This window comes from Sinohyriopsis cumingii, chromosome 6, assembly GCF_028554795.1.
Source record: "Sinohyriopsis cumingii isolate HCF-2022 chromosome 6, ASM2855479v2, whole genome shotgun sequence".
In the NCBI taxonomy this organism is placed as follows: Eukaryota; Metazoa; Mollusca; class Bivalvia; order Unionida; family Unionidae; genus Sinohyriopsis; species Sinohyriopsis cumingii.
Genome location: NC_142966.1, coordinates 83,826,460 through 83,853,056, shown reverse-complemented (window position 1 = coordinate 83,853,056; position 26,597 = coordinate 83,826,460). Strand labels below are relative to the sequence as shown.

Sequence of the window (26,597 nt, the reverse complement as noted above, 5' to 3'; positions counted from 1 at the left end):
ACAAACAACATTGACCATAAACTGCAGGTGCATTATGCTATGGCAGATCAGGATCTTTGTTGTTGCAGATTGATTTGACTTATAACAAGTATATAAGGAATGCTAAAATTAAGGGTCAGAACAGTCTAATGTTCTCTCTCTCTCTCTTTCTCTCTCTCTCTCTCTGTCTTTATATATATATATATATATATATATATTTATATTGCTCAACTATGTAGGTTTACTGAGGTTTAACAAAGATAAAATCATATTAAGAAACGTGCTGGGATAACTGCAGAAAGGAACTGTTTGTTTATTATAACTCATGGAATTTCATGTAACCATCTTGTTGATTCCATATAAGATTTGGTTCACTTTTATGCGTGATTTCCTGTTAATTATTTTCAACTCAGCAATTAAAAAAAACTTTTAAAGAAATTATAAAACTTTTTAAAATTATAAGATTAGTCATGACTAGATGACACTGTGTGATATTAAACAGCTGATGTATCTAAATTTGATTTGCCTAATTATTTATTTTAGAATAAGTTTAATGCTTCAATTCGAGAAAAATATTTTTGGGACATTAGCTTAATCATTCACTTTTTCTATCATTTCATGAAGAATTTAAAAAAAAATACAATCTAAACTAAAATATTGCATTGTCATTCCTGTCCTCCATTTAAACTGATTACAGTAAAAGAAACAACACAGTTTTAATATGAACACAAAAGAGATAACAAAATAAAATGATATGGCCTACCCCCAAATGAATATGTACACTGTCTTAAAGAGAACACATTCATGAACATAAAATTACCTATAACCAATAAAAATCCTATCAAAACCAGGAACAAAATTATATGCCAAGTTCAATTCTTGGAAGCAAAACTTAACTAAACTAAATTCATTAAGGTATCAAGTGTGCAAGCAAAGGTTCCTTTGCATAACAATCTGAAGGCCTGATATTTTGTTCTTTTGAGCCTCTTAGATTACATCTCTTTTAGCTAGGACAGGCAAACTAAATTTTTGTTGTTTGTAAAACATGGTTGCCTCTATTGCAGACATGTAGATCAAAAGTGTTAAAAATTTTTTTAACAAATTAAGAAAAGTTTCAAATATTTTACTATAATTGTGCGAAAATAAAAACAGTCATCTGCATATGATCCAAATATGCATGCTAAATTTAATTTGTCTATCTCAAGTGGTTTTTACAAAATCATAAAATTTTGATAAAACAACATGTCCAAATGTTAAGAAGCCTGAATGAATCAGTTCATCCACATATCAAGATAAATATGCCAACTGAATTTCATGTCTGCCTCAAGTTTATTTTTTTTGCTCAGTTGTGCAGATAACTTAGTCCAAAAAGTTCAAAATTCTGTTCTTTTTTAATGGTCTAATACTCTAATCAGGTCATATGCAAGCATCACAAATATGCTAGCCAAATTTCATTTTGTCTTTTTTTTTATAAGTTTCTGAGCAATTGTTCAAACAAGTTTGAAGCATGACTGTTGTATGGATATTTCAACAAACATGCCAAAATCAAGATGACCTACTTCCAGATGCAACATGACCAAATTTGGATGCTCCACTTCCTGCTGCATCATAACCAAATCAAGATGCCCCACCCCTTGCTGCAAGATGACCAAATCAAAATGCCCCACTCCCTGCTGTAACATGAAAAATCAAGATGGCCCACTCCCTGCTGCAACATGACCAAATCAAGATGCCCCACTCCCTCCTACAACATGACAAATCAAGATGCTCCACTCCCTGCTGCAACATGACAAATCAAGATGGCCCACTTCCTGCTGCAACATGACCAAATCAAGATGCCCCACTCCCTTATTCAACATGGCCAAATCAAGATGCCCCACTCCTTGCTGCAAGATGACCAAATCAAGATGCCCCACTCCTTGCTGCAAGATGACCAAATCAAGATGCCCCACCCCTTGCTGCAAGATGACCAAATCAAGATGCCCCACCCCTTGCTGCAAGATGACCAAATCAAGATGCCCCACTCCTTGCTGCAACATGACCAAATCAAGATGTCCCACTCCTTGCTGCAACATGACCCAATCAAGATGTTCCACTCCCTGCTGCAACATTACAAATCAAGCTGCCCCACTCCCTCCCACAACATGACAAATCAAGATGCTCCACTCCCTGCTGCAACATGACAAATCAAGATGGTCCACTCCTTGCTGCAAGTTGTTGAGGGCATCAAAAGAGAAACATTGTTTGCCATTACATTCCACTGAAATCTAATCCAGACTTACCATAGCTTTTGGAACTTTGCCTTAAACTTTTGTAAATAAGTGTACATGCCAATGCTTAACCTCCAATATGGAGAAAAGAAAATGGTAATAAAAAAACCCAAACCAAAATTGACAAAATTAAAATTCCAAGGAGGCACATACACATTAGCTTTTTAAAATTCATCCTATGAAACAGTGGAATTGATTATGAAGCAGGATTCATTATCCTTTTTGGAACATACATTTATGGTGAAGTATGTAAAACTAGGCTAAAGAAAACTAGATCTTTTTTGTTCATTAATCATGTTAACATTTTTTATCACTGTTTTGTAGATATATTAACAAGTATTCTCAAAATATTGTATAATGACTTTAATTGTTATATATTACATTTTTTTATAATGAATTTAATTTTAATCCTGATTTCAACTGATTGGTTCTTTCCTTTTTCAATCTCAGTTTATTCACTATAACAGTTTGCAGTATTCAAATTTTCCCTCTCGTATACACACATACAATCAATTTTTACAAATATTGTAAAGCTGACCAACACTAAGAGATCATCCTTTTTGTAAATTTTGCAAACTGTATAAATCTGAGCTTCTTCTCCATAACATTTCCCCTCCACAGATATTTAAAATGAGACAAGATTACACAATGTTCATTTAATTTCAAATCTATATCTGTCAATTCATATTTTTAGTTACATGTCCACTGTAGCAGTTTGGTTGTGTTTCCATCTTCAGATATACCTGAGGCATACTAACAGTACAACATGAGACTATGGTCCTCCCATTCATACATATACATATATATATATATATATATATATATATATATATATATATATATATATATATATATATATATATATATATAAGACCAATGTCACAATATCACAGACTTAAAATATCTTCTTCCATTCATGGTACATATTTGTGATGACCTTGTGACCTTGTAGGCCAAACTATAAACTATAAGTATGGGCAAAGTAATGGAAATAAATGGAACACAGTCTGTCAAATGTAAGAAAGGTACTGTAGTTTGGTCAGCTTCAATTAACATATTTGTCTTCTATAAGAATAATTTACTTCTACAATCAATATCATTAACATATCCATTTTAATTCGTGTAGGTCCGAGCACCTCCTGTTCGAGAATGTCTTGGTGATAGAAGCATCCCTTGAGCTGATGGTAAGATCGTCCCTTGGTATCTTTTTGTTGGTGAGTGAATAGCTGGTAAACTCATACTGGAGCGAAAGTGTGTTGGCGAAATCAATGATCCCTGGCGAGTGACATATGGCGTGAATGTATCCTCATGTTGCAAGTCGAATGGATTTACATGTTGAATTGATATAGCCTCTCCTTTTGGAACTCGAAAGTTCTCTATGAATTAGAGTTAGTAGATTGTTCAGATAGGTGTAACCCATGAAAGAATTAGTATTTAATAAAAAGTGTGGTTTTTAGACATGGTTGTTGTGAACAAGGTAAAATAGCTTCTTATTAATGATACAGTACATATGATATAAAACAAATTTCAGAATGGGAAAGACATGAAGAGCGATCATTTTAAAATTAGTTTATAAACAGGAGCAAGCACATCACATTTCTAATAGAATGACCAATTTCAGAAAAATTAACAAATTTCAGTATTTTTCCAATTTACAAAAGTTTTACGATTATTTACATCTAAATATTTATACATATAACTGGACACATAACAATCATCTAATCTTTGACACAATCATATATACCATAATTAAATTTAGATGATATCACCAAAACATAGCATAAAGTACAAACAGATTGTTGAAATAATAGTTTTCCCCAATTATACTTAAAAGATTAACTCGATCATGGGAGACTGTGATGCTAGCTTACTTTGGGTAGGCAAGTAGTTAGACTGTGTCCAAAGAGTAAATTATCTAGACACAAAGACCATCCCCAAAACAATAAAACCATCATAGAAATGCTTTAATCTTATGCTGAAAGTCATAGTAGCCAAAACCAGTCTGAAGCATATGAATTCTTCTTTTGTAGGATTTGCTGTATTCAAATTATCAAGCCCCCATTCCCAGCACTCTTCTAAAAGACATGGCCATTTTCTGGACTAAAATGACCCTCACGCAAACATATGTGCATCTTTACCCCTAGGTATGTCAAGAACTACTTTACAAGTCAGGAATATCTGAGTTTAATAGTTATTGCAGTTCAAAAGTAAACACTTCTACTGAGTTTGATATTTAGAGATAAAATGAAATAAACACAATTCCATGTTCAAAACAGATACTAGATCCAAGCCCCTAGCAATGAAAAAGTAATATATGGAAAAATACTGAGGGAAGGATAAGATGAAATAAAAAGAAGAGATGAAAAAGCCCTATGCATTTATTTACAGAGGAAATGACAATATGAGAATGTATTCATACATCTTGTGTAGTCACTTAGATACAAAGCTTACACTGACCTCACTCCTTTACCAGGGAGTATAGTCATTAACACAAAGGTTAAAAAAGCATACAGAAAAATGGCAAAAAAGACACTCCAAAAGTAAAGTCAAATCAAAGGGGTTAAACAAAGACATTTTGGATACAATCAGTAAGAAAAACCCACCACTGGTTGTGACTGGAAAATGACACAGGTTTTCTTCTTTTAATGAGTAATTTCTTAATTCATTGTGCAAATGTCCATTTTAGTAATAGAAGCAGTTTGCAGATGAGAATTGTCAAAAAATGGGGTGAAACAAATTTATGCAAAGATTACTTGGTACCACTGTCAATATTCTTGCTCTGTTTTAGCATTGCCAAATACAAATACCGTGTATTTATGTTGGCTATCATAAAATATTTTCTGGTAATTTAATAGCCAGAAAACAAGTTTGTTTGATGAAATGGACCATTGTAATTCCAAATTTTCATTCATCATGCTTAAGATAAGTTGATCTTGTCACAAATATTTTAAAATACTTTTCCAAAATTAAAAAGATCATGAAAAAAAATAATTTCCCTTTCAAAAGTCTTTGTTTTACCTTTACAATGAAGGAGAATCATTAAGAAGATTAAAAGGTCATTTATATATATACAGAATCAGTCTCTGTTGAGAAACAGTCCCAGAACAACAAGCCACACAGCAATCAACTCACTTTTCCCACCACCATATGCTACCCTATTTTAGTTGTCCCCTGCTTTTCAGAATACATAATAGTATGCCCTGTGTTACTGAGACTTGGTTACATAATATCGATACTAATATTAATTTTGTCTTAAAAACAGTTTTCACATAAAATTAATACATAAATTCATTGATGCAAGGCTACTGAAATAAGATGGTCACTTGTTTACCATTACAAATAAGTCCACATGTTAACCACATGAAACATATTTTCACTGACTTTAAATTCTTAAGTTGTATACTTTTTTCTTTCTATATTTCATAACTTTCTGTCTTTAAAACTCAATTCCATTGATACCTGTATCAAAGTTTTTTTTGTGTAATAATCAGTCACTTCTAAAATATAACTTTGTAAAATAAGGAATCCGCTGTGCATTTGAGAAAACATTAACACATAAGCATACTAGATGGTATTCGAAGTCTAGCCTTAATATTGTCTACGGTTCGTTTTTCCTTGGAGAGAATTATAGGTGATCCATGGCCTGTAGGGAAGAAAAAAATGGCATGTGGATGGGGTTAAAAATGTAATAAATACACTACTTTCATGTACCAGTAATTACACAACTTTAACGTACCAATAATTACATAACTTTAATGTACCAGTAAATAGACTACTTTAATGTACCAGCAATTACACAACTTTAATGTACCAGTAATTACATTACTTTTATGTACCAGTAATTACACTACTTTAATGTACCAGTAATTACATTACTTTTATGTACCAGCAATTACACTACTTTTATGTACCAGTAATTACATTACTTTTATGTACCAGTAATTACACTACTTTTATGTACCAGTAATTTAATTACTTTTATGTACCAGTAATTACACTACTTTTATGTTCCAGTAATTACATTACTTTTATGTACCAGTAAATAGACTACTTTAATGCACCATCAATTACACAACTTTAATGTACCAGTAAATAAACTAATTTAATGTACCAGCAATTACACAACTTTAATGTACCAGTAATTACATTACATTTATGTACCAGTAATTACAATACTTTTATGTACCAGTAATTGCATTACTTTTATGTACCAGTAATTACACTACTTTTATGTACCAGTAATTACATTACTTTTATGTACCAGTAAATAGACTACTTTAATGTACCAGCAATTACACAACTTTAATGTACCAGTAATTACATTACTTTTGTGTACCAGTAATTACACTATTTGAGCGTGTCATGACATTTTAAGGAATTTTCAGTTTGAAATATTGAACAGTACAAGATGAAAATGATCCATAGAATGAACAATTTAAAAATTATTATGATAGTTATTACTAAGAGTCACCCTCTCCTAGCTCACTAAGTAACTCTTTATTATAAATTTAATGTCTTTGCCAACAATACTAAAGTATTAAGAATTTTGTGCCAGCTTTCATTGAAGTGGAAAATGCAAGCGGCTGTTACCTCAAAGTTACCTGCTCATTAATCCCAATCAAACTTTTGAGTCTTTATTTTGATGTTCTTCAAGATTGTATTATCAAGAACAGCAAAACATAATGATGGAATTCATTTTTGTCCAACAGATTAATCTTTTTCTCTAGAAGATATGATCCCCTTTATAAGTAAAATTATTTCATTCACTGACTTTTGTTCTTGTTTGTATGAAAATGCAAAATGGAAAAGAAGCAGGAAAGTTAAAATCACAATTTTAATTATTTCTGTTAGTGACAAAAAGCAAAATTATTTTTTAAAATACAAATTATTTAAATTTTTAATTGTTAATTAGAAATTAATTAGGTCTTTCACAAAAGATCTATAAAATTACATTACATCAAGGTGCACATTACACCTAAAACTACAATTAAATGCTTTCAGTCCAAAACAGATAACATTTCTCCTTGAATAATTTATCTAAAGGTAACATACCTAAATAAAGAAAATTTGAAAATAAATGTTTTTTAGTGTAGACAAAGCTGAAGTGGCATATATATGCATATCTATATTATATATTGATTCAGAAGCCATGCATTGTCTCTTTGCCAAGTTGTATTTTCAACACATTAGTTTTGTACAATATGCTTAATACATTTTTGCAAGTCAGAATGCGTATTGTTGATTGAAAATATACATTATAACAAAAAGCAAAGTAGTACAAGTCACAAAAGGTCTGGGAGTTTGGCCATGGACCATCTTATTTCATACATTGTCATTTTCAATTTGCAATTTTTCATTTCAGAAACTCCACACTTAATGAAATCATACTTGATTAAATATTACCACCTGTATTTGGTTCAATTAAGCACATTCATGGGGTAGGAAAGGTAGAGCTTTGATTGCATGAGTGATTTCAAACTTGCAAAAACCTTTTCCTTCCTGTTAGACTTTTTATAGATATGTATTCATTTTGTGAAGTAAAAGACAGTTCTTGATATTTTGAAAATAAATTATTATATTTTTAAAGAATTATTCTGTGTATAGTACTGTGATATATTCTTCATTTTTAATTATCCTGATTTGGAGCCATTAATATCTCAGTGAGGAACTTTATTTTCCTAAATTCTTTGCAAATTGGAAAAGACAAGTAGGTCTTGCATGTTACATAAAAGCAAAGCATTTAGTATACAGGTAGTTAGGTACACATATTATTACAAATGTGAACAAAAAATATTTCCTAACAGTCAGAAACCAAACAATGGCTTAATATTTAAACATGAAGGATATAAAATCAAAATATAGTAGGGATTAAATTACAATAAGCACATGTGATCAAGTATTAAAAATTTAAATTAATGCAAAAAATGTCTAGGATAATTATTGTAGTTATTATTTCAACCAAGCATGCAACTATGGTGTTTGATCTTTTGGAAAACTGCTTCTTGGGGATCTCTTGTGTTCCTTGTATCTTCACAAGCTACTTGATAATAATTACTGCTGGATATAACTGCAGGACTTCAATCGGTAATTCCAGAGTTTTGGGTTTGATACCCCCCAGACCAGACCAGTCTACTTCAGTGTATCCCTGCAAACAGCACTTAGCTCCCATTTCCTTGACATGATATAGTCAATAATGTTTAAAACTGCTATTAAAGCAACCCAAAAAAAAGAAAACAAACATCCATATAGTAGATATTTCAATGTAAAACATTATGCTAAGCAAAATTAGATGATGCATGAATGACCCTTTTGCAACATTTGATGCCAGGATGAAAATGTTGTTTTGAAGCTGTAAACTGTCCATGTCTAGAGATGGAATCTTTTTGACTTTCATTTATTGTCAACTGAAATCAAACTAAAAAATATATAATTGCAATAGTTTTCATTAAGGAAGTGTGAAGAAAAAGATCCAAAATGTCATAACATTTTGAAAGGACAACTAAGAGCAGTTTTCATTAAGCAAGTCTCAAGACAATGATCCAAAATGTCATGATGTTTTGAAAGGACAACTAAGAGCAGTTTTCATCAAGCAAGTCTCAAGATAAAGATCCAAAATTTTATGATGTTTTGAAAGGACAACTAAGAGCAGTTTTCATCAAGCAAGTCTCAAGATAAAGATCCAAAATGTCATGATGTTTTGAAAGGACAACTAAGAGCAGTTTTCATTAAGGAAATCTCAAGACAAGGATCCATATTGTCATGACATTTGAAAGGACAACTAAGAGCAGTTTTCATTAAGGAAATCTCAAGACAAAGATCCATATTGTCATAACATTTTAAAGGACAACTAAGAGCAGTTTTCATTAAGGAAGTCTCAAGACAAAGATCCAAAATGTCATGATGTTTTGAAAGGACAACTAAGAGCAGTTTTCATTAAGGAAGTCTCAAGATAAAGATCCATATTGTCATGACATTTGAAAGGACAACTAAGAGCAGTTTTCATTAAGCAAGTCTCAAGATAAAGATCCAAAATGTCATGATGTTTTGAAAGGACAACTAAGAGCAGTTTTCATTAAGGAAATCTCAAGACAAAGATCCATATTGTCATAACATTTGAAAGGACAACTAAGAGCAGTTTTCATTAAGGAAGTCTCAAGACAAAGATCCAAAATGTCATGATGTTTTGAAAGGACAACTAAGAGCAGTTTTCATTAAGCAAGTCTCAAGATAAAGATCCATATTGTCATGACATTTGAAAGGACAACTAAGAGCAGTTTTCTTTAAGGAAATCTCAAGACAAAGATCCAAAATGTCATGATGTTTTGAAAGTACAACTAAGAGCAGTTTTCATTAAGGAAGTCTCAAGACAAAGATCCAAAATGTCATGATGTTTTGAAAGGACAACTAAGAGCAGTTTTCATTAAGGAAGTCTCAAGATAAAGATTCATATTGTCATGACATTTGAAAGGACAACTAAGAGCAGTTTTCATTAAGGAAATCTCAAGACAAAGATCCAAAATGTCATGATGTTTTGAAAGGACAACTAAGAGCAGTTTTCATTAAGCAAGTCTCAAGACAATGATCCAGAATGTCATGATGTTTTGAAAGGACAACTAAGAGCAGTTTTCATTAAGCAAGTCTCAAGACAATGATCCAGAATGTCATGATGTTTTGAAAGTACAACTAAGAGCAGTTTTCATTAAGCAAGTCTCAAGACAATGATCCAGAATGTCATGATGTTTTGAAAGGACAACTAAGAGCAGTTTTCATTAAGGAAGTCTCAAGATAAAGATCCATATTGTCATGACATTTGAAAGGACAACTAAGAGCAGTTTTCATTAAGCAAGTCTCAAGATGAAGATCCATATTGTCATGACATTTGAAAGGACAACTAAGAACAGTTTTCATTAAGCAAGTCTCAAGACAAAGATCCAAAATGTCATGACATATTGTCATGACAACTAAAATCTGATTTGCTAAACATTATAATTAATGTACATGTATTAAAAATAGGTAAGACAGAGTGATTTCCCTTTTTCTGTACTTGGGCTTTGTTTATCCTGATGTCTCTGCATCCAAGTGACAATTTCAGGAACACATTTCCCTTCTTGTTCTTTGAAGTGGTTTGTAAATTTAATTCTTCATTTGTTCATACAAAATAGAAGGAAACACAAGTATCCAGATGAATGTTACCTGTAAAATGATAGCTAAACCTGATATTCTACCAAGCATTTAGCAAACTCCAAGTTATTTGACCATCATCCGCCAGGGTTGTGTTATTGCTTGATATATTCTCGATGGGTACATGTTATTGTACATTCACCATTATTGATTAAGAATTATACATCACAAACACAATACAGTGTAGATACATTTTATGTTATTTTAACATACTTTACAAAAGGGCTCAATATTGTACATTATGTAAAAAATAATTTGCCACAAAATAAGTTGAATTATTTCAATTATTTGTACTCTGATATGTAGTTCCGAGGCATGAAAGAATTTATGAAAAGAACAAAGAGAAAACAGCTGAAAGTGACATAAATCAATGCAGAATGGAGAATTGTCAGCAGTAAAAAAAGTCTGGAATTAAAAATTAGTTAGCCTAATTGGCATGTAAGGGACCGTTGTGAAACATTTGTAAGTTTGTTTTCAAGCAAATGCTACATTTTGCTTACACACTGGTTTTCATTGTAATAAAGCAAGCATGACAGGGGGCTGCAAGCTCTGGTTTTAAGCTACCAAGCACCTGCTAATTAATGTTTACAAAAAATATTTTAACATTGCAGGAATATTTTGTTGTATTTAATTAAGCTTACAGGATGATAAGCTAGAAGCTAATATGTGCAATGAGAAAAATTTAGAAGAAATGCAATATATTACATTTTATCACTGTGACAAGAAATTCAAGCCCATTTGTTGTATTGCTATATAATTTTAGAAAAACACACATGTAGCAATGAGAAGAAGAGCCAATGCATAATTCACTCAGTTATTAATATATGCAGCAGTATGATGGCACACACGTTTGTACATGTACCTAGCAGATAGCCTCGATTATTGATCTTTGGAAGAGAGCTATCAGATTCACCCTGCCGCTGAAATCGTGGTCGTGCTCGACCCGTTTCTGGGTCAAATGACAATTTGTTTTGCAGATGTGACACTGAAATTAACAGCAAATTATGCAAAGAAAATATACCAAAAACAGTGAATCGCAAAGGATCAAAGGGGATCACTCAACCAGCTAATCCACACTGATTTAAGACTCACTTTTTATGTTATATTGGCATAAAGATGGGCTTAAAAATTGCTTTTTTTCTGTGATTTAATTTCTTTTCCAGAAAATTAATTTATTGAACATTGGCTAAATTTGAAGTCATTTCAGAAACTTTCAGAAAATGAGAACGTATAATTTATATTGTATTAATTGCAATATTTCTACTAATTTATGAATTTCCTTGCATATCATAATGTATGGCAGCGTGACCAAAGATTCTTCTCACCATTCCATGGAAAGGAATCTTTACCAATCATTACAAAATATCAACATGTTTCTATATATAAAGTTTAAATGAGTGATATAACATACCTCTGGCCAGTGTAGATCTTTATATTTTGATAGTTTTTGCAATATTTTTGTACAATTCTGTATGTGGAAGTTGAGGAAGATGAGGATTTTCAATGCTGCATTACACTGTGCGAGATTATAAGATAGTTATTACAGCATCATGTAATGCCTAGAATGAAATGCTGTATTCATGTTTAAGACAACTGTATTTGAAGCTACAGCATTTTCTAGTAGAGTACCATATGAACTTGCTTATAAGTCTAATCCAATTTGCAAATTACACAAAACCAGATCTGCTGCCACATAATGCACCAGCCGATCTGGGTCTTTGCAGCTTGTTAGGAGTAATTAGTAGAACAAACAACAAAGACCCTAATCTGAAGGTGCATTATGCCATGGCAGATCAGGAGTTTTGTTGTTTGCAATTGATTCAACTTATAAATGAGTTTATATGGTACAAAACAGGACCATGAAAATGAAAATTGAGTTGCATTCTTACCTCTAGTGGGACAGACCAATTATCATATACAACAGTGTAACAATTAGAAACTTCAGTTTGGACTTTTCACTTTGTTTAACATAGCTAACAGAAATGCCTATTGTACATTTAGGGCAAATTTTAAGCACTTGCAGATGTTACAAATACAATTTTTTCTTTACCGGCAAATAGTATGAGTATAAAATGTAAAAATATTGACTGTAAAAAGTATCACAAATATATAGTATGTATTGTTTTTAGACCACAACAAGTATCATCAAACAAAATATATATTGCTTTGTGACTAATCAAACTCAAACTTCCATCACCTGCATAAAAAGTACACACCAAAGCATTTTCATTTGCCAAACATTTTTAATTATCAACCCCCACCAATTAATAAAGCATTTGCATCACAATTGTAACAAGATGCATGAAAGAAGATGGAATTTAAATATAAATGGAAATATTCAATTTTTTTTTCAACTTGTTTATCCATTATTACTAAGTGTAAACAAGACTGAGATTCAATTTCAATACTGAGAGTTGTCATTAATTGTTTGTATAGCATGGATATTTTTACTATGGTAACCCATATATATATATGTGTCACACTTACCATATACACTTGCTTGTAAGTCTAGTCCTACTTCAAGTAACATTGACCCTGCTCTGCCATTGTATATTGCATCAGCTAATTAGAGTCTATGTTGATTGTTTTACATATGACACCTTACAAAATGCATAGACCTAGATCTGCTAGTGCATTATATAATAGCAGATCTGGATCTGTGCAGTTTGCAGCTGGATTAGACTTATAAGTGAGTATATATGGTAAGTAGAAATGCATTGACCTCAGTCAACCAGTGGTCTATGCCTTGGAATAATAGGAATGAAAAGCTTGGATCCCAATATGTTGATACATTATGCAATGGAAGATCTGGGTTTATGGTGTTTAAATGTGCATTATATTCTTGTAACAATAAAATCTACTTATTAGTCAGTATTTTTTGGACAAAATGTTATATATTTTTTATAATGGAAACTCTCCAAAGCACAAAATGCAATGCTTTATCTTATAGACAACTCAAAGTGGACAGTAAATTACGAAGGTCAGTGGAACATGAACCTCTCGGATTTCCTTTACATGAGAGATCTCAGTTTTAACCAAAATTAATTTTAGTAATTAGAATACATTTTTGTGAGGATAAATCAAACCTTAAGTCAGCAAGTATATTTACATTTCTTATGAATTATTTAATTAATTAGATCAATCAAATCAGATATATTTGCAAATGCATAATTAATACATCCAGTTCACTAACAATTCTAGAATTTTTTTTTTTTTTAAACAGACATACAAACACACAACCTGTTAAGTCAGATTGCATGAATGTTCCTTTGACAGACTTAACTGTCTATGGAAATCCAGGAACATGCATTTAACAGGCTGGAAACCCTGGAACATATCTATGCTATCAATATGGAAACAGTGACATATTTTATCCATGGAGAGTATGGACTTTGTCCAGTGGCAATTGGGTGAGCAGCATAGAATCTGCTGAAAGTATGATTTTCTTTCCATTTTCTGCTGAGGCTGGAAAAAGGATGATGTTGTTGTAGGGTTTAATGCCATTTTTCAGCACAAGATAGGCTATACATGGCGGCAAGTATAAATGGTGGAGGAAGAACCTGGGAAAACCCTGGAAAGAACCACTGACCCACAAGAAGCTACTGGCAAGCTTTCTCACATACCAACATTGGCCGAACCCAAGACTCGAACCCACACAGACAGAGGTGAGATGGCAGTGATCCATAACGGTGAGCGCTTTAGACCACTCAGGGTCCCAGAAAAAGGATGAAAACAGCCTGGAAAATAGCAGTGCCATGTACACATTGATCCCATTACAAATGGATGTATGGACTGTATTTGATGTAGAGCACATGTAAAAGGCATGAGACCTCTCTCATCCAATCAATTCCAATATCATAGTTGAGGAATATTCATTCCGATTTTGCATTTTTATTGTGAGACAATTATGACAGAAAATGGCCCTAATTTTTTTTATAGAAAAGCATGTCCAAATAAATAATCTGTAAAGATATGTCGATGTTACACTGATAATACAATGTTATACTGAGATACTACAATATTACACTGAGAAACAACTATGTTACATGGAGATACATCAATGTTACACTGAGATACAACAATGTGGTACCAAGATACTACAATGTTATACTGAGATATTTCAATGTTACACTGAGGTACTACATTGTTGCAGTAACATCATACAATATTAGTGATTTTTATTCCTAATTTAATGTGAGAAAGCTTGTGGTAGCTTCTCATGGGTCGGTGGTTCTTTCCGGGGTTTTCCTGGGTTCTTCCTCCATCATTAATACTGGCTGCCATTTATAGCCTATCTTGTGCTAAAAAATGGCGTTAAACCATATAACAACAACAACATCAATGTTGCACTGAGATCATACAATATTAGTGACTTTTATTCCTAATTTATCTTGCCCTAAAGTATAATACTCAGACACCATCAATGAAGTAAGTGTCATTATAACTATTCAAAGTATCACACCCTAGCTACCTGCTATTTTCTTAAGATGTAGACAATGTTATACAAGTAACTAAGCATTAGTTCATATTTAAATCTTGAATTAATGACCTATGATCAACTAAAAGCAACTCTTCTAGAATTATGAGACCTAAGTATTGGCAGAATGGATTGTGCATGTGAAACACCAATACCAAATCTTGTACATGTAAAGAGATCTCACTGATACCAAATCTTGTACATGTAAAGAGATCTCACTGATAACAAATCTTGAACATGTAAAAAGATCTCACTGATACCAAATCTTGTACACGTAAAGAGATCTCACTGATACCAAATCTTGTACATGTAAAGAGATCTCACTGATACCAAATCTTGTACATGTAAAGAGATCTCACTGATACCAAATCTTGTACATATAAAGAGATTTCAACATGCATGGGATATTAGGAGTAAACTTGATGCTCCTTGAAATGCTGGCTAAACATTTGCCACGAATTTCATCATATATCACAGGTGTGGACATTTGCCAAGCTGTTTCCAGCCTCTTAGTCTGTATGGAAAATGTCCATACTGTCCAAGTTGTCCTTCTTCCTTGGTTGGGATGGATAATGACCAGCCTGTATCATGGATGACAAGTGAATTTTTAAGCCTCTCATTTCCTGGGATTTTCCATTGAAAGAGGCCTTGAAAATGCAAACAATGCTCCAGGATTGATCCATAGACAGTATTTCCATGGAAAAAGGATGGAATCTACATGGAAAACATGGAAATAGTGCACTTAAGTAAAACAACAGCTTATGCTATCTTCATGCACCAAAGCATGACACATAGAAGACAATATTACATACCCTATACAATAATGTTATGTAAACTATACAGACAAGACACAGTAATAAACAATACATACATATTCACAATCATACAATTTCATGTTGAGATAACTGACTATATTTTTAGTTTATTACAGCAGTAACCTCTTGGAGAATGAAAACGTGGTGGTTTCTTTTACTGTGGTTGAACAAGAAAAGTTTGTTTGAAACCTAACAGGAATTTAGATTGACACCAGAAAAATGGTTGACTTTCACTGAAACAAGTTATGTGTTCATATCTTGCAAAGATTTAACTTCATTACACTTGAGTATGTCCATGAACAGGGCTGTTGTTGGTTATTCTAACAGTAAATTATGTACATAGACATATCTGTTGTGGGTTATTCTTACAGTAAATTATGTACATGGACATGTCTGTTATGGGTTATTCTAACAGTAAATTATGTACATGGACATGTCTGTTGTGGGTTATTCTTATCTGTTACAATACACTAGAGAATATACATGGACATGTCTGTTGTGGGTTATTCCTATCTGTTACGTTACACTAGAGTATATACATGGACATGTCTGTTGTGGGTTATTCTTATCTGTTACAATACACTAGAGTATATACATGGACATGTCTGTTGTGGGTTATTCCTATCTGTTACAATACACTAGAGTATATACATGAACATGTCTGTTGTGGGTTATTCTTATCTGTTACATTACACTAGAGTATATACATGGACATGTCTGTTGTGGGTTATTCTTATCTGTTACAATACACTAGAGTATATACATGGACATGTCTGTTGTGGGTTATTCCTATCTGTTACAATACACTAGAGTATATACATGGACATGTCTGTTGTGGGTTATTCCTATCTGTTACAATACACTAGAGTATATACATGGACATGTCTGTTGTGGGTTATTCTTATCTGTTACAATACACTAGAGTATATACATGGACATGTCTGTTGTGGGTTATTCTTATCTGTTACAATACACTAGAGTATATACATGGACATGTCTGTTGTGGGTTATTCCTATCTGTTACAATACACTAGAGTATATACATGGACATATCTGTTGTGGGTTATTCTTATCTGTTACAATACACTAAAGTATATACATGGACATGTCTGTTGTGGGTTATTCCTATCTGTTACATTACACTAGAGTATATACATGGACATGTCTGTTGTGTTTTATTCCTATCTGTTACAATACACTAGAGAATATACATTGACATGTCTTTTGTGTTTTATTCCTGTGGATATACAGATATATAAACTTACTTGGATCATCAAGATCAAAATCCAGTGCTGGAGCTCTTCTTGGTTTAATGGAGTTGTGGTCACTGAAATAAGCATAACCAGACAAAGTATAATGTAGACCCTTGTGGTCACAAATTATTGTGGGTCCATATAAAGCAATCTAAATGATGGGGTGTTTGTTGTGGGTCCATATAAAGCAATCTAAATGATGGGGTGTTTGTTGTGGGTCCATATAAAGCAATCTAAATGATGGGGTTTTTATTGTGGGTCGATATAAAGCAATCTAAATGACAGTGTGTTTATTGTGGGTCCGTATAAAGCAATCTAAACGATGGGGTGTTTATTGTGGGTCCATATAAAGCAATCTAAATGATGGTGTGTTTATTGTGGGTCCGTATAAAGCAATCTAAATGATGGGGTTTTTATTGTGGATCCATATAAAGCAATCTAAATGATGGGGTGTTTATTGTGGGTCCATATAAAGCAATCTAAATGATGGGGTTTTTATTGTGGGTCGATATAAAGCAATCTAAATGACAGTGTGTTTATTGTGGGTCCGTATAAAGCAATCTAAATGATGGTGTGTTTATTGTGGGTCCGTATAAAGCAATCTAAATGATGGTGTGTTTATTGTGGGTCCGTATAAAGCAATCTAAATGATGGGGTGTTTATTGTGGGTCCATATAAAGCAATCTAAATGATGGGGGTTTTTATTGTGGGTCGATATAAAGCAATCTAAATGATGGTGTGTTTATTGTGGGTCCATATAAAGCAATCTAAATGATGGGGTGTTTATTGTGGGTCCATATAAAGCAATCTAAATGATGGTGTGTTTATTGTGGGTCCATATAAAGCAATCTAAATGATGGGGTGTTTATTGTGGGTCCGTATAAAGCAATCTAAATGATGGGGTTTTTATTGTGGGTCCATATAAAGCAATCTAAATGATGGTGTGTTTATTGTGGGTCCGTATAAAGCAATCTAAATGATGGTGTGTTTATTGTGGGTCCATATAAAGCAATCTAAATGATGGTGTGTTTATTGTGGGTCCGTATAAAGCAATCTAAATGATGGGGTTTTTATTGTGGGTCCGTATAAAGCAATCTAAATGACGGGGTGTTTATTGTGGGTCCGTATAAAGCAATCTAAATGATGGTGTGTTTATTGTGGGTCCGTATAAAGCAATCTAAATGATGGGGTTTTTATTGTGGGTCCGTATAAAGCAATCTAAATGATGGGGTGTTTATTGTGGGTCCGTATAAAGCAATCTAAATGATGGGGTGTTTGTTAATAAGTACTGTAGTTATCCATCTCTCTTTTGGGGTCAGAATCCAAAAATTATTGATCATCCCTATTTTAAATTTGCAGACAAAAATAACGTGATGCTCCTTATCTGTCTGCCAGTCATCTTAGTCCTAAACTGAAATGGGAGAGACACCAAACTTAGCAATGACGGACATTTTACTACTATTTTACAGCTGACTTTCTTAAGTGAGATAAACAAACCAAAAAATATTCATATTCATATAGCGGTAACCATCTTCATTACAGTTAAAATATTACCAAGGTAGTCATCGTCGTCATCATCATCATCACAGTTTACTCTGTTAGTAGTAGTAGTGTCTATAATGTAGCAGTGAATTTGGGTCTATAATGTACCAATGGATAAGGGTAGTCATCATCATCGTCATCATCATCATCATCATCATCATCAAAGTTTACTCTGTTAGTAGTGTCTATAATGTAGCAGTGAATTTGGGTCTACATTGTACCAATGGATCAGGGTCCATAGGTGGTTGGCTACCATTCATATCAAGAGATGATGGAAGTGTGCCCATGAGAGATGTCCCAGTTGGTGGTTGTGCAGCATTTGCTGTGGCTATGTAGCCCATCACGGGAGTGGCAGTCCTTGCTGCACTTGCTGTGTACTTGAAGGTAGAGTCTGGTGTGGGTTGGAGCTGCTTCTTCTTCCTCTGCAATCACTTTTCATCAGCTAGCAAGCGTAGCTTCTCCTTGCTGGATTTCAGACCAGTGATCAGAGCATGTCGCCAGCTGGACCTGTCTTGAGCAAGCTCTTCCCAGGTGTTGACATTGATATCAATGGCTTTCGTGTCACGCTTGCAGACATCCTTGATGTGGAGATGTGGCCGTCTGATCAACCTTTTGCCAGAGGCTTAGTTTTGAATAAAGAATATCTTTGGGATCTGTCCATCATCCATCCGATGTACATGGCCCAGCCATCTGATATGATGTTGTCAGAGGAGTGTGACCATGCTGGGGATCTTGCATGTTCAAGCACCTCGTTGTTTGTTGCTAAATTGCTCCAGGTGACCCCGAGTATGCGTCAGAGGCATCGCATGTGAAAGGCGCTCAGTCTTTTCTCTTGTGAGGCATATAGAGTCCAGGTTTCACTGGCGTACAGGAGAGTGCTTAGCACGCAGCCACGGTACACGGAGAACTTAGTGTTCAGGGTCAGCATGCTGTTATTCCACACTCTCTGTGACAACCTAAGAGAGTTATTGATGCCTTTCCAATCTGCTTGTTGAGCTCAGCATCGAGCGAGAGGTTGTTGGTGATGTTAGAGCCGAGGTACGTGAACTGAATAACTACCTCAAGTTCGTAGTTGTTGATGATGATGCTTGCGGGGGGGGGGGGGTCGGCATCCTGAGCCATCACGTTTGTTTTCTTTCAAACTCATCATATGCTTTAGCAAAGTGGTCCATCAGGCACTGTAGCTCAGCTTCTGTGAGAGTGGCTAGAGCAGCATCGTTTGCAAAGAGCATGTCCCTGATGGCTGATTCAGGCACTTTGCTCTTTGCCTTCAGTCGTGCCAGGTTGAACAGTTTGCCGTCTGATCGCGTGTGCCGGTAAATCCCTTCTGTGGACGTCCCAAAGGCGTGCTTGAGCAGGACAGTGAAGAAGATGCAGATAATTGTGGGGGCAAGGATGCAGCCCTGTTTCACTCTGTTGCGGATGTCAAAGGGGTCGGACGTTGAGCCATCGTACTGCACTGTGTCTTTCATGTCATGGTGGAAGGACTGGATCATGCTTAGCAGCTTTGGAGGGCAACCAATCTTTGCCAGGATTGTGAAGAATCCATCTCTGCTGACCAGATTGAACACCTTAAAGGCCAGAAGAGGGGTCTGTGTTGTTCTCTGCATTCCTCCTGCAGTTGCCTGACAGAGAAGATCATGTCAATTGTGGACCTCTCTACGTGGAACCCGCACTGTGTCTCAGGATACACTCTGTGAGCAAGCATCTGCAGTCTGTTAAGGATGATGCTGAGAAGGGATATGGCCCTGTAATTGTTGCAGTCGCTTCTGTCAACCTTGTTCTTGTACAGGGTTACGATGTTGGTGTCTCTCATGTCCATAACGCACCCACGAATTAGTGTATATAATGTACCAATATATCAGGGTCTATAATGTATCGATGGATTGGGGTCTATAATGTACTAGTGACTTTAGGTTTATAATGTACCAGTGGATCAGGGTCTATAATGTATCAGTCAATCAGGATTTCTAATCTACCAATGAATCAGGTCTAAAATGTACCAGTAACCAGGGTATATAAAGTGCCAATGGTTCAGGGTGTACACTGTACCAGTGAATTTTGGTCTATAATGTACAGTGAATCAGTTATAACTTAAAGTGAACCAGATCTGCTAGATTATACAGCAGATCTGGGCAAGTGTTGCTCATAAATCTATATTTTAAGGTATCAATATTATTTAAACTTATATTTATATCCCCTTTTAAGAATTACAGTATGTCTTGACCTTGATATATTTTCCTTGATGTTTTTTTATCTTGTAAGGACTTCCTCTAACATGTATTTGAAATGGTTAATCATCTGAGAGTGGTAAGCAACCCTTTACCTTGATGTTATTTGAATTTACCTTTAATCAGTACTCTATAGTCAGTATTGTGCTGACATGCCATTGAACCCTATACATACTTGCATGCATATATACTGTAGTATTTTACAGGTGGATTTACTTTGTAAATTTGTAATTATGATAAAGGTGGATTTACTTTGTAAATCTGTAATTATGATAAAGGTGGCATTACTTTGTAAATTGTAATTATGATAAAGGTGGATTTACTTTGTAAATTTGTAATTATGACAATCTGCTTACTCAGGTAATCTGAACCCTCGCCCATGATACAAGTCTCTAGCATTCTGCGGCAAAATAAGTGACTTCAGTTTTTGGATTTCTCTCTGTATCTCAAACCTGAAAGCAAATATAAAAATAATATCTTTTGATCATTCTTCAGGTACATGATTCAAAATATCAGACTCTGGCAGCCTGGCAATAAATATGCAGATATAAATTTGAGTGGAATGCAGCAAAATACTAAAGTATAAAATTAATTATGATATTTTTGGTCTTAGGATACATAACAATTTAGCAGTTTTTGAAAGCCATATCTCCGTTTAGTTTCAAGACCCTGCCAAAAGGCCTGACACCATAGTAGCCATATCTCCTTTTAGTTTCAAGACCCTGCCAAAAGGCCTGACACCATAGTAGCCATATCTCCTTTTAGTTTCAAGACCCCGCCAAAAGGCCTGACACCATAGTAGCCATATCTCCTTTTAGTTTCAAGACCCCGCCAAAAGGCCTGACACCATAGTAGCCATATCTCCTTTTAGTTTCAAGACCCCGCCAAAAGGCCTGACACCACAGTAGCCAGAGCTCTGACTTCTATGGCCAATAAGTGCCAGCGAAAACTGCACGGAAATAGTAAATTTGTCAGGAGTTTCAATTAATAATTTAAATCTACACATATTGGTCAGTTTAGGTTTTCTAATTTTCAGTAACTAGGATGAATAAAACTTGCAGATTTCTTGTGCTTTTGTTTTGTAGAATCTCATTGTCAGTTAAATTTTTAAACCAAACTAATCAGCCAAAAAGGTACCACACGTTGTGTCAGCTTGTCCAAGGAAATAAATGGAAGCTGACAGAGAAGATGTGTGGATCAGCTGTCAGACTTTACTTGCATTTCCCTGTATAATATGATCATTTTCTTGACTATACTACTTAATTTAAAATTAAGATGGAACATAATGAAAAATGAATACTGATATAGATGACAAAATTAGTCCTTTTTTTGCAAATATCAAGGCAATTCAATATGTAATCCCTGGACCAACTCTAGGTTTGAAGGATTTGGATTCGCTTTCTAGGTCAAATTTTAATATCATAATGTAATTCAGTAAAAAAAAGCAAAAAACCCCAACAAAACAAACAAAACCATACATCCCCCCAAAGTCAAAAACAAAAACCCCAAACAAAACAAACAAAACCAAACATATCCACCAAAAACAAAAAACAAAAAAAAACAACAAACAAACAAACAAACAAACACCCAATCTGCGGTTTCTAAATATGTAAGCATTTTTCTTCACTTTTTTGTAATGTCAGCAAATATATCTTTGTATTTTATGGCACACACTGCATAATCAATTTTGGCACTGTCTTTCTGTTAAAAACATGTATAATGAACCTACAGCAAGCTCTTAATTGGCTTTTGGTCAACATCGATGAGATATTTGGACCTGTGTCAACATATCAATGAGAACATTCAGCCAAATTACATTGTTGCTTCAACCTATTTATCAGGTGTTGGCAACTCATTGAAAGATTTTCGAATAGATCAAGTAACCTTTTCTTTGTAGGGTAATTCTTTACCGTATAGCAAAATGGGAACTTAGCTGTATTACCAGGTATAAGACTGCACTAAACACCTTCAGCTGTAATGGTAAATGACTGCAGGAAAATTTGCAAAGCAATGGAATTTAAAAGGTATCTGATAAAGTTGAAACTCTTGATAATAATTATTTGGCAGGAAGGGGAAAATTGAAAGGTTCCAATTCGCTTCGCTTTTGTTCCGTTTTGCTAGTTACAAACACTTGTTTTATTTGCTAAACGTTAGCTTTGCATATGAGATTTTACAAAAATAAATAATATGCAGCCACCATTACTCCTTGAACCTTAAGAAAATATAAAATGGAGGAAATAGTGACCTAATTTTACAAGAAATTAACAATGTGTGAAGATGATATGTATATCGTTAATTCAACGCATTACTTGGTTCTATTTTGTTAAAACAATTCATGGTAAAATAAATATTTTAAAACCCCACAAAAACTCGGAAATGGGAAGTCTACAGTTGAACTTTGTACCTTGACCTTGAATATTTTCTATCCTACAGTCATTACCACTTGCGAGTTTCTAAAATAATATTATGAACTTTTGGAAAATAAATTATCTCAGTATATACTGAGATGAAATCTACAGAGCTTTAATTTTACGAATTACAATCGAAATATTGCAAGAAAGACACATAATGCAAGTTTTAATTGTAGATTTGTAATTATGTAATCAAGATCAGATGATTTATGAAAGTGATGCCTGATAACTAGAAATTGCCAAATCTATTAATAAATGTGAAAAGCAACATTTTATTAAAAATGGCTATGCATAAAACTCGGAGACCTGGCTACATTCAGAATCCCTTTGCAACTCAGCCCATTACTTATGACCATTGGCATTTGGTTCCTGGATGCCATCTTTGAGTACCATAAATACTCGCTTATAAGTTGACTCCAATCGCAAACATCACAGATTCAGATCTGCCACTGTAATTAGTAATACTATCAACATAGACACTAATCTGCTGGCACATCATATATCACTATATCAGGTCTATAATGTTCCTAGTTGGACTCTACTTATAAGCTCATGTATATGGTATTCTAAAAGCTTAATTACAATATTAAATGATAGTCACATACTTTTTTATTTATGTACATTTAATTGTCCGGGAAGTTTAAAATGCAAGTCTATCTTTAAGAAATAAACTTATTTTTAAGAAATTACCTTTCACAGAATTCCACTTTTTTGCCTCCCATCAAAAGGTCTAGATTGGACCTATGAGGCATGACTTCACGTCGTCGCTTTATACCCCGCAGCTTTTCCATGTACTCAAACTCGGCCTGCAGCCGCTCCCTCTGGTTCAGACTTAGATGAGAAAGTAATGGTTCAGTTATGCAATTACCTGGCTGTGTTACCAAGTCACCAGTTGTATCATTACATGACTGTGTTACCATGTCACCAGTTGTATCATTACATGACTGTGTTACCAAGTCAACAGTTGTATCATTTATATTGCAGTGTTACAAAGTCAACAGTTAGATCGTTACATGGCTGTGTTACCCACTAAACAGTCGTATCATTACATGGATATGTTACAAAGTCAACAGTTGTATCATTTACAAGGCAATGTTACCCAGTCAGCAGTTATATTATTACACGGCAGTGTTACCAAGTCAACAGTTGTATAATTTACATGGCAGTGTTACCAAGCCAAGAGTTTTATCATTTACATGGCCGTGTTACCCAGTCAACAGTTGTATCATTTACAAGGCAATGTTACACCGTAAACAGTTGTATCATTTACATGGCAGTGTCACTAAGTCAAAAGTACAGTCCTCAAGATACAAACAAGAAACAATATACAAAAAAACAAAGAAAATAAGATTTAAAACTAGGTATATGAAAGCGAAACTCAGTTTTGTGAATATTTTGAGATTGTTCATAGAGTAGTAGAAACTTGTATCAAATTGAAAACAGGGTTCGTTGATGCAGAATCAGAAGAAGAAAAAAAACGCGCAAATAGTGTGCGACTGACTGTTTATTTTTTAGGTTATTAAAATAACATAATTCTATTTTTTTTGTTAACTTTTTAAGCAAAATTTATCAATGCAGTTTTTACTGAGATTTTCAACTTTTGACAACTATAAATGGCACATTTGAAATGTACATTATATTGCCAATGAGAAAGCTTGGTTACACGTGGTTACAATACTCTTGACTTTAAAAACATGATGACATTGTGCATATGATTTTGGGCCATATAGGCCCAACCTCCCCCAAACCACTCTAACAAGAAAGAAAAAAAAGTTTTTTGTTTCAATATCATGCTTTTCGCATAAATAAATAAAAACAAACGTTTTATTTTCTTCCAAACTTACAAATCAAGAGATCTGTAGCCATCCCATTGGTATCTGTCTGTGTGTAGAATCACGCCCTTTTTAGTACCAACCTCATATCCATAGCCTCCAAATGTGTCCAAGTGCCGCCTTGGAATTGGCACCTTTTTAAGTAAGGTTGATGACCTGTAAAGCAGAAGGCATACATATATAATTAAAACGGTTTAAACTTTTTTTTTTAATGAACGGAGTAATTTTTAACATTTGTTATCTTTTGCCAAAGTTTCATCTTTCTTATTGTAATAAATAGGAAATGTAGCATTTCGTGAATCACATAGAATACACTATGTCTACTTGACAAAGAAAATGTTTTGTCCTGCAATCATTTGATTTGGAACAATACTAGTGCATATAAGGCACTGCATCTCAGTCTCTTCTGGTGTTATATTTTATGCTAAACTAGAGAAAAGGAATTAATAAGAACTCAATTTTAAGCAAAAATAATAGGAAGGAACCGATATTTAGTCCAATCCTTTAGTAAGTTTAGTTTATTTCCGTTCGTAGTTCATTTCAGCTCCTATCCTATTTGACATATATATATATATATATATATATATATATATATATATATATATATATATATATATATATATATATATATATATATATATATATATATATATATGTATGTATGCAAATTCTTGTATGGAGTTCAGGTTTTATTTATTTATTTATGTTTTATATGTTATGTATTTTATACATATTGACATCGCTGTAAAGCTGTAATATTTATAGTCAAACGTTTCAATATACAATTTCCGAATAGCGTGTAGGTAGGAAATCCTCACATGAACATCTGTATAAATGGTGGGCACATATACTGATACGAAGGTACGATCTAACAACTTAAGTGTTTTCAGATCACAGAAAATTATTATAACAACAAGTGATACGGGCATGCATGCATCACTGAAGGTAGACATGCACAATTTCAGCAAATGATTGTTAATTTTAATTTTTTTCTTCTGAAATAAAGCCATTAAAAAAAATGTAAACAATTGACAAGCTGCTTTCCCAAATGTCTTCAGTTTAGTGGTCTGCATGTGTGAATGAGTTTTATGATTTCTAAAGAAAAGAGGATATTTTTGTAGGAATATTTCTATGTCGTCCCGGGCGTTAATAGTGGTCCCTTAAAGCTAACTGTTCCGTCTCCGATTTGGTCAGTCGATAGGATTTTTGTTTTTATAGTATTCAACATCTCTCAAGATAAGATGGTGGCATATGTATGTATGTATGTATGTATGTGTGTGTGTGTGTGTGTGTGTGTGTATGCATGCATTTATGTATGTATGTTCGTACTTACGTATGTATGTGTGCATGTATATATGTATGTGTATATGCATATATGTATGTATGAATGTGCTTAAAAAGGTAACTATCTAAAATATATCAGCCAGTTTTGTCTGTATGCAAATAAGGAGTGAGATATTTAATTGAAATGAACACCTTTTATCATTCAGAAATATATGTTACTTTATAAAACGTTACTATTCGTGATCACTATAAATGCCGTTTCATTCTTTACCTCTGCCGGTTGGGAATCATAACATCAATTTGTTACATAGCGACATCAATA

General features: G+C 33.8%; 1 protein-coding gene across 14 annotated transcripts in view; it reads right to left on the bottom strand.

The window, feature by feature from the left end:
* Positions 1–26,597, bottom strand: part of LOC149797346 (uncharacterized) — a 117,143-nt gene that overhangs the window by 33,219 nt on the left and 57,327 nt on the right. For 9 of the 14 annotated variants that reach the window (XM_089962082.1, XM_089962083.1, XM_089962085.1 and 6 more), the window contains 6 exons: positions 25,004–25,147; positions 23,850–23,990; positions 21,105–21,200; positions 16,988–17,049; positions 11,293–11,415; positions 3,386–3,625 (listed from right to left, as the gene is read on the bottom strand). In XM_089962082.1, the coding sequence (XP_089818208.1) occupies positions 3,386–3,625; positions 11,293–11,415; positions 16,988–17,049; positions 21,105–21,200; positions 23,850–23,990; positions 25,004–25,147 (806 nt within the window). Of the gene's footprint in view, positions 1–3,385; positions 3,626–5,814; positions 5,893–11,292; positions 11,416–16,987; positions 17,050–21,104; positions 21,201–23,849; positions 23,991–25,003; positions 25,148–26,597 lie in introns of all 14 variants that reach the window. The other 5 variants (XM_089962089.1, XM_089962087.1, XM_089962092.1 and 2 more) reach the window with 5 other exon arrangements.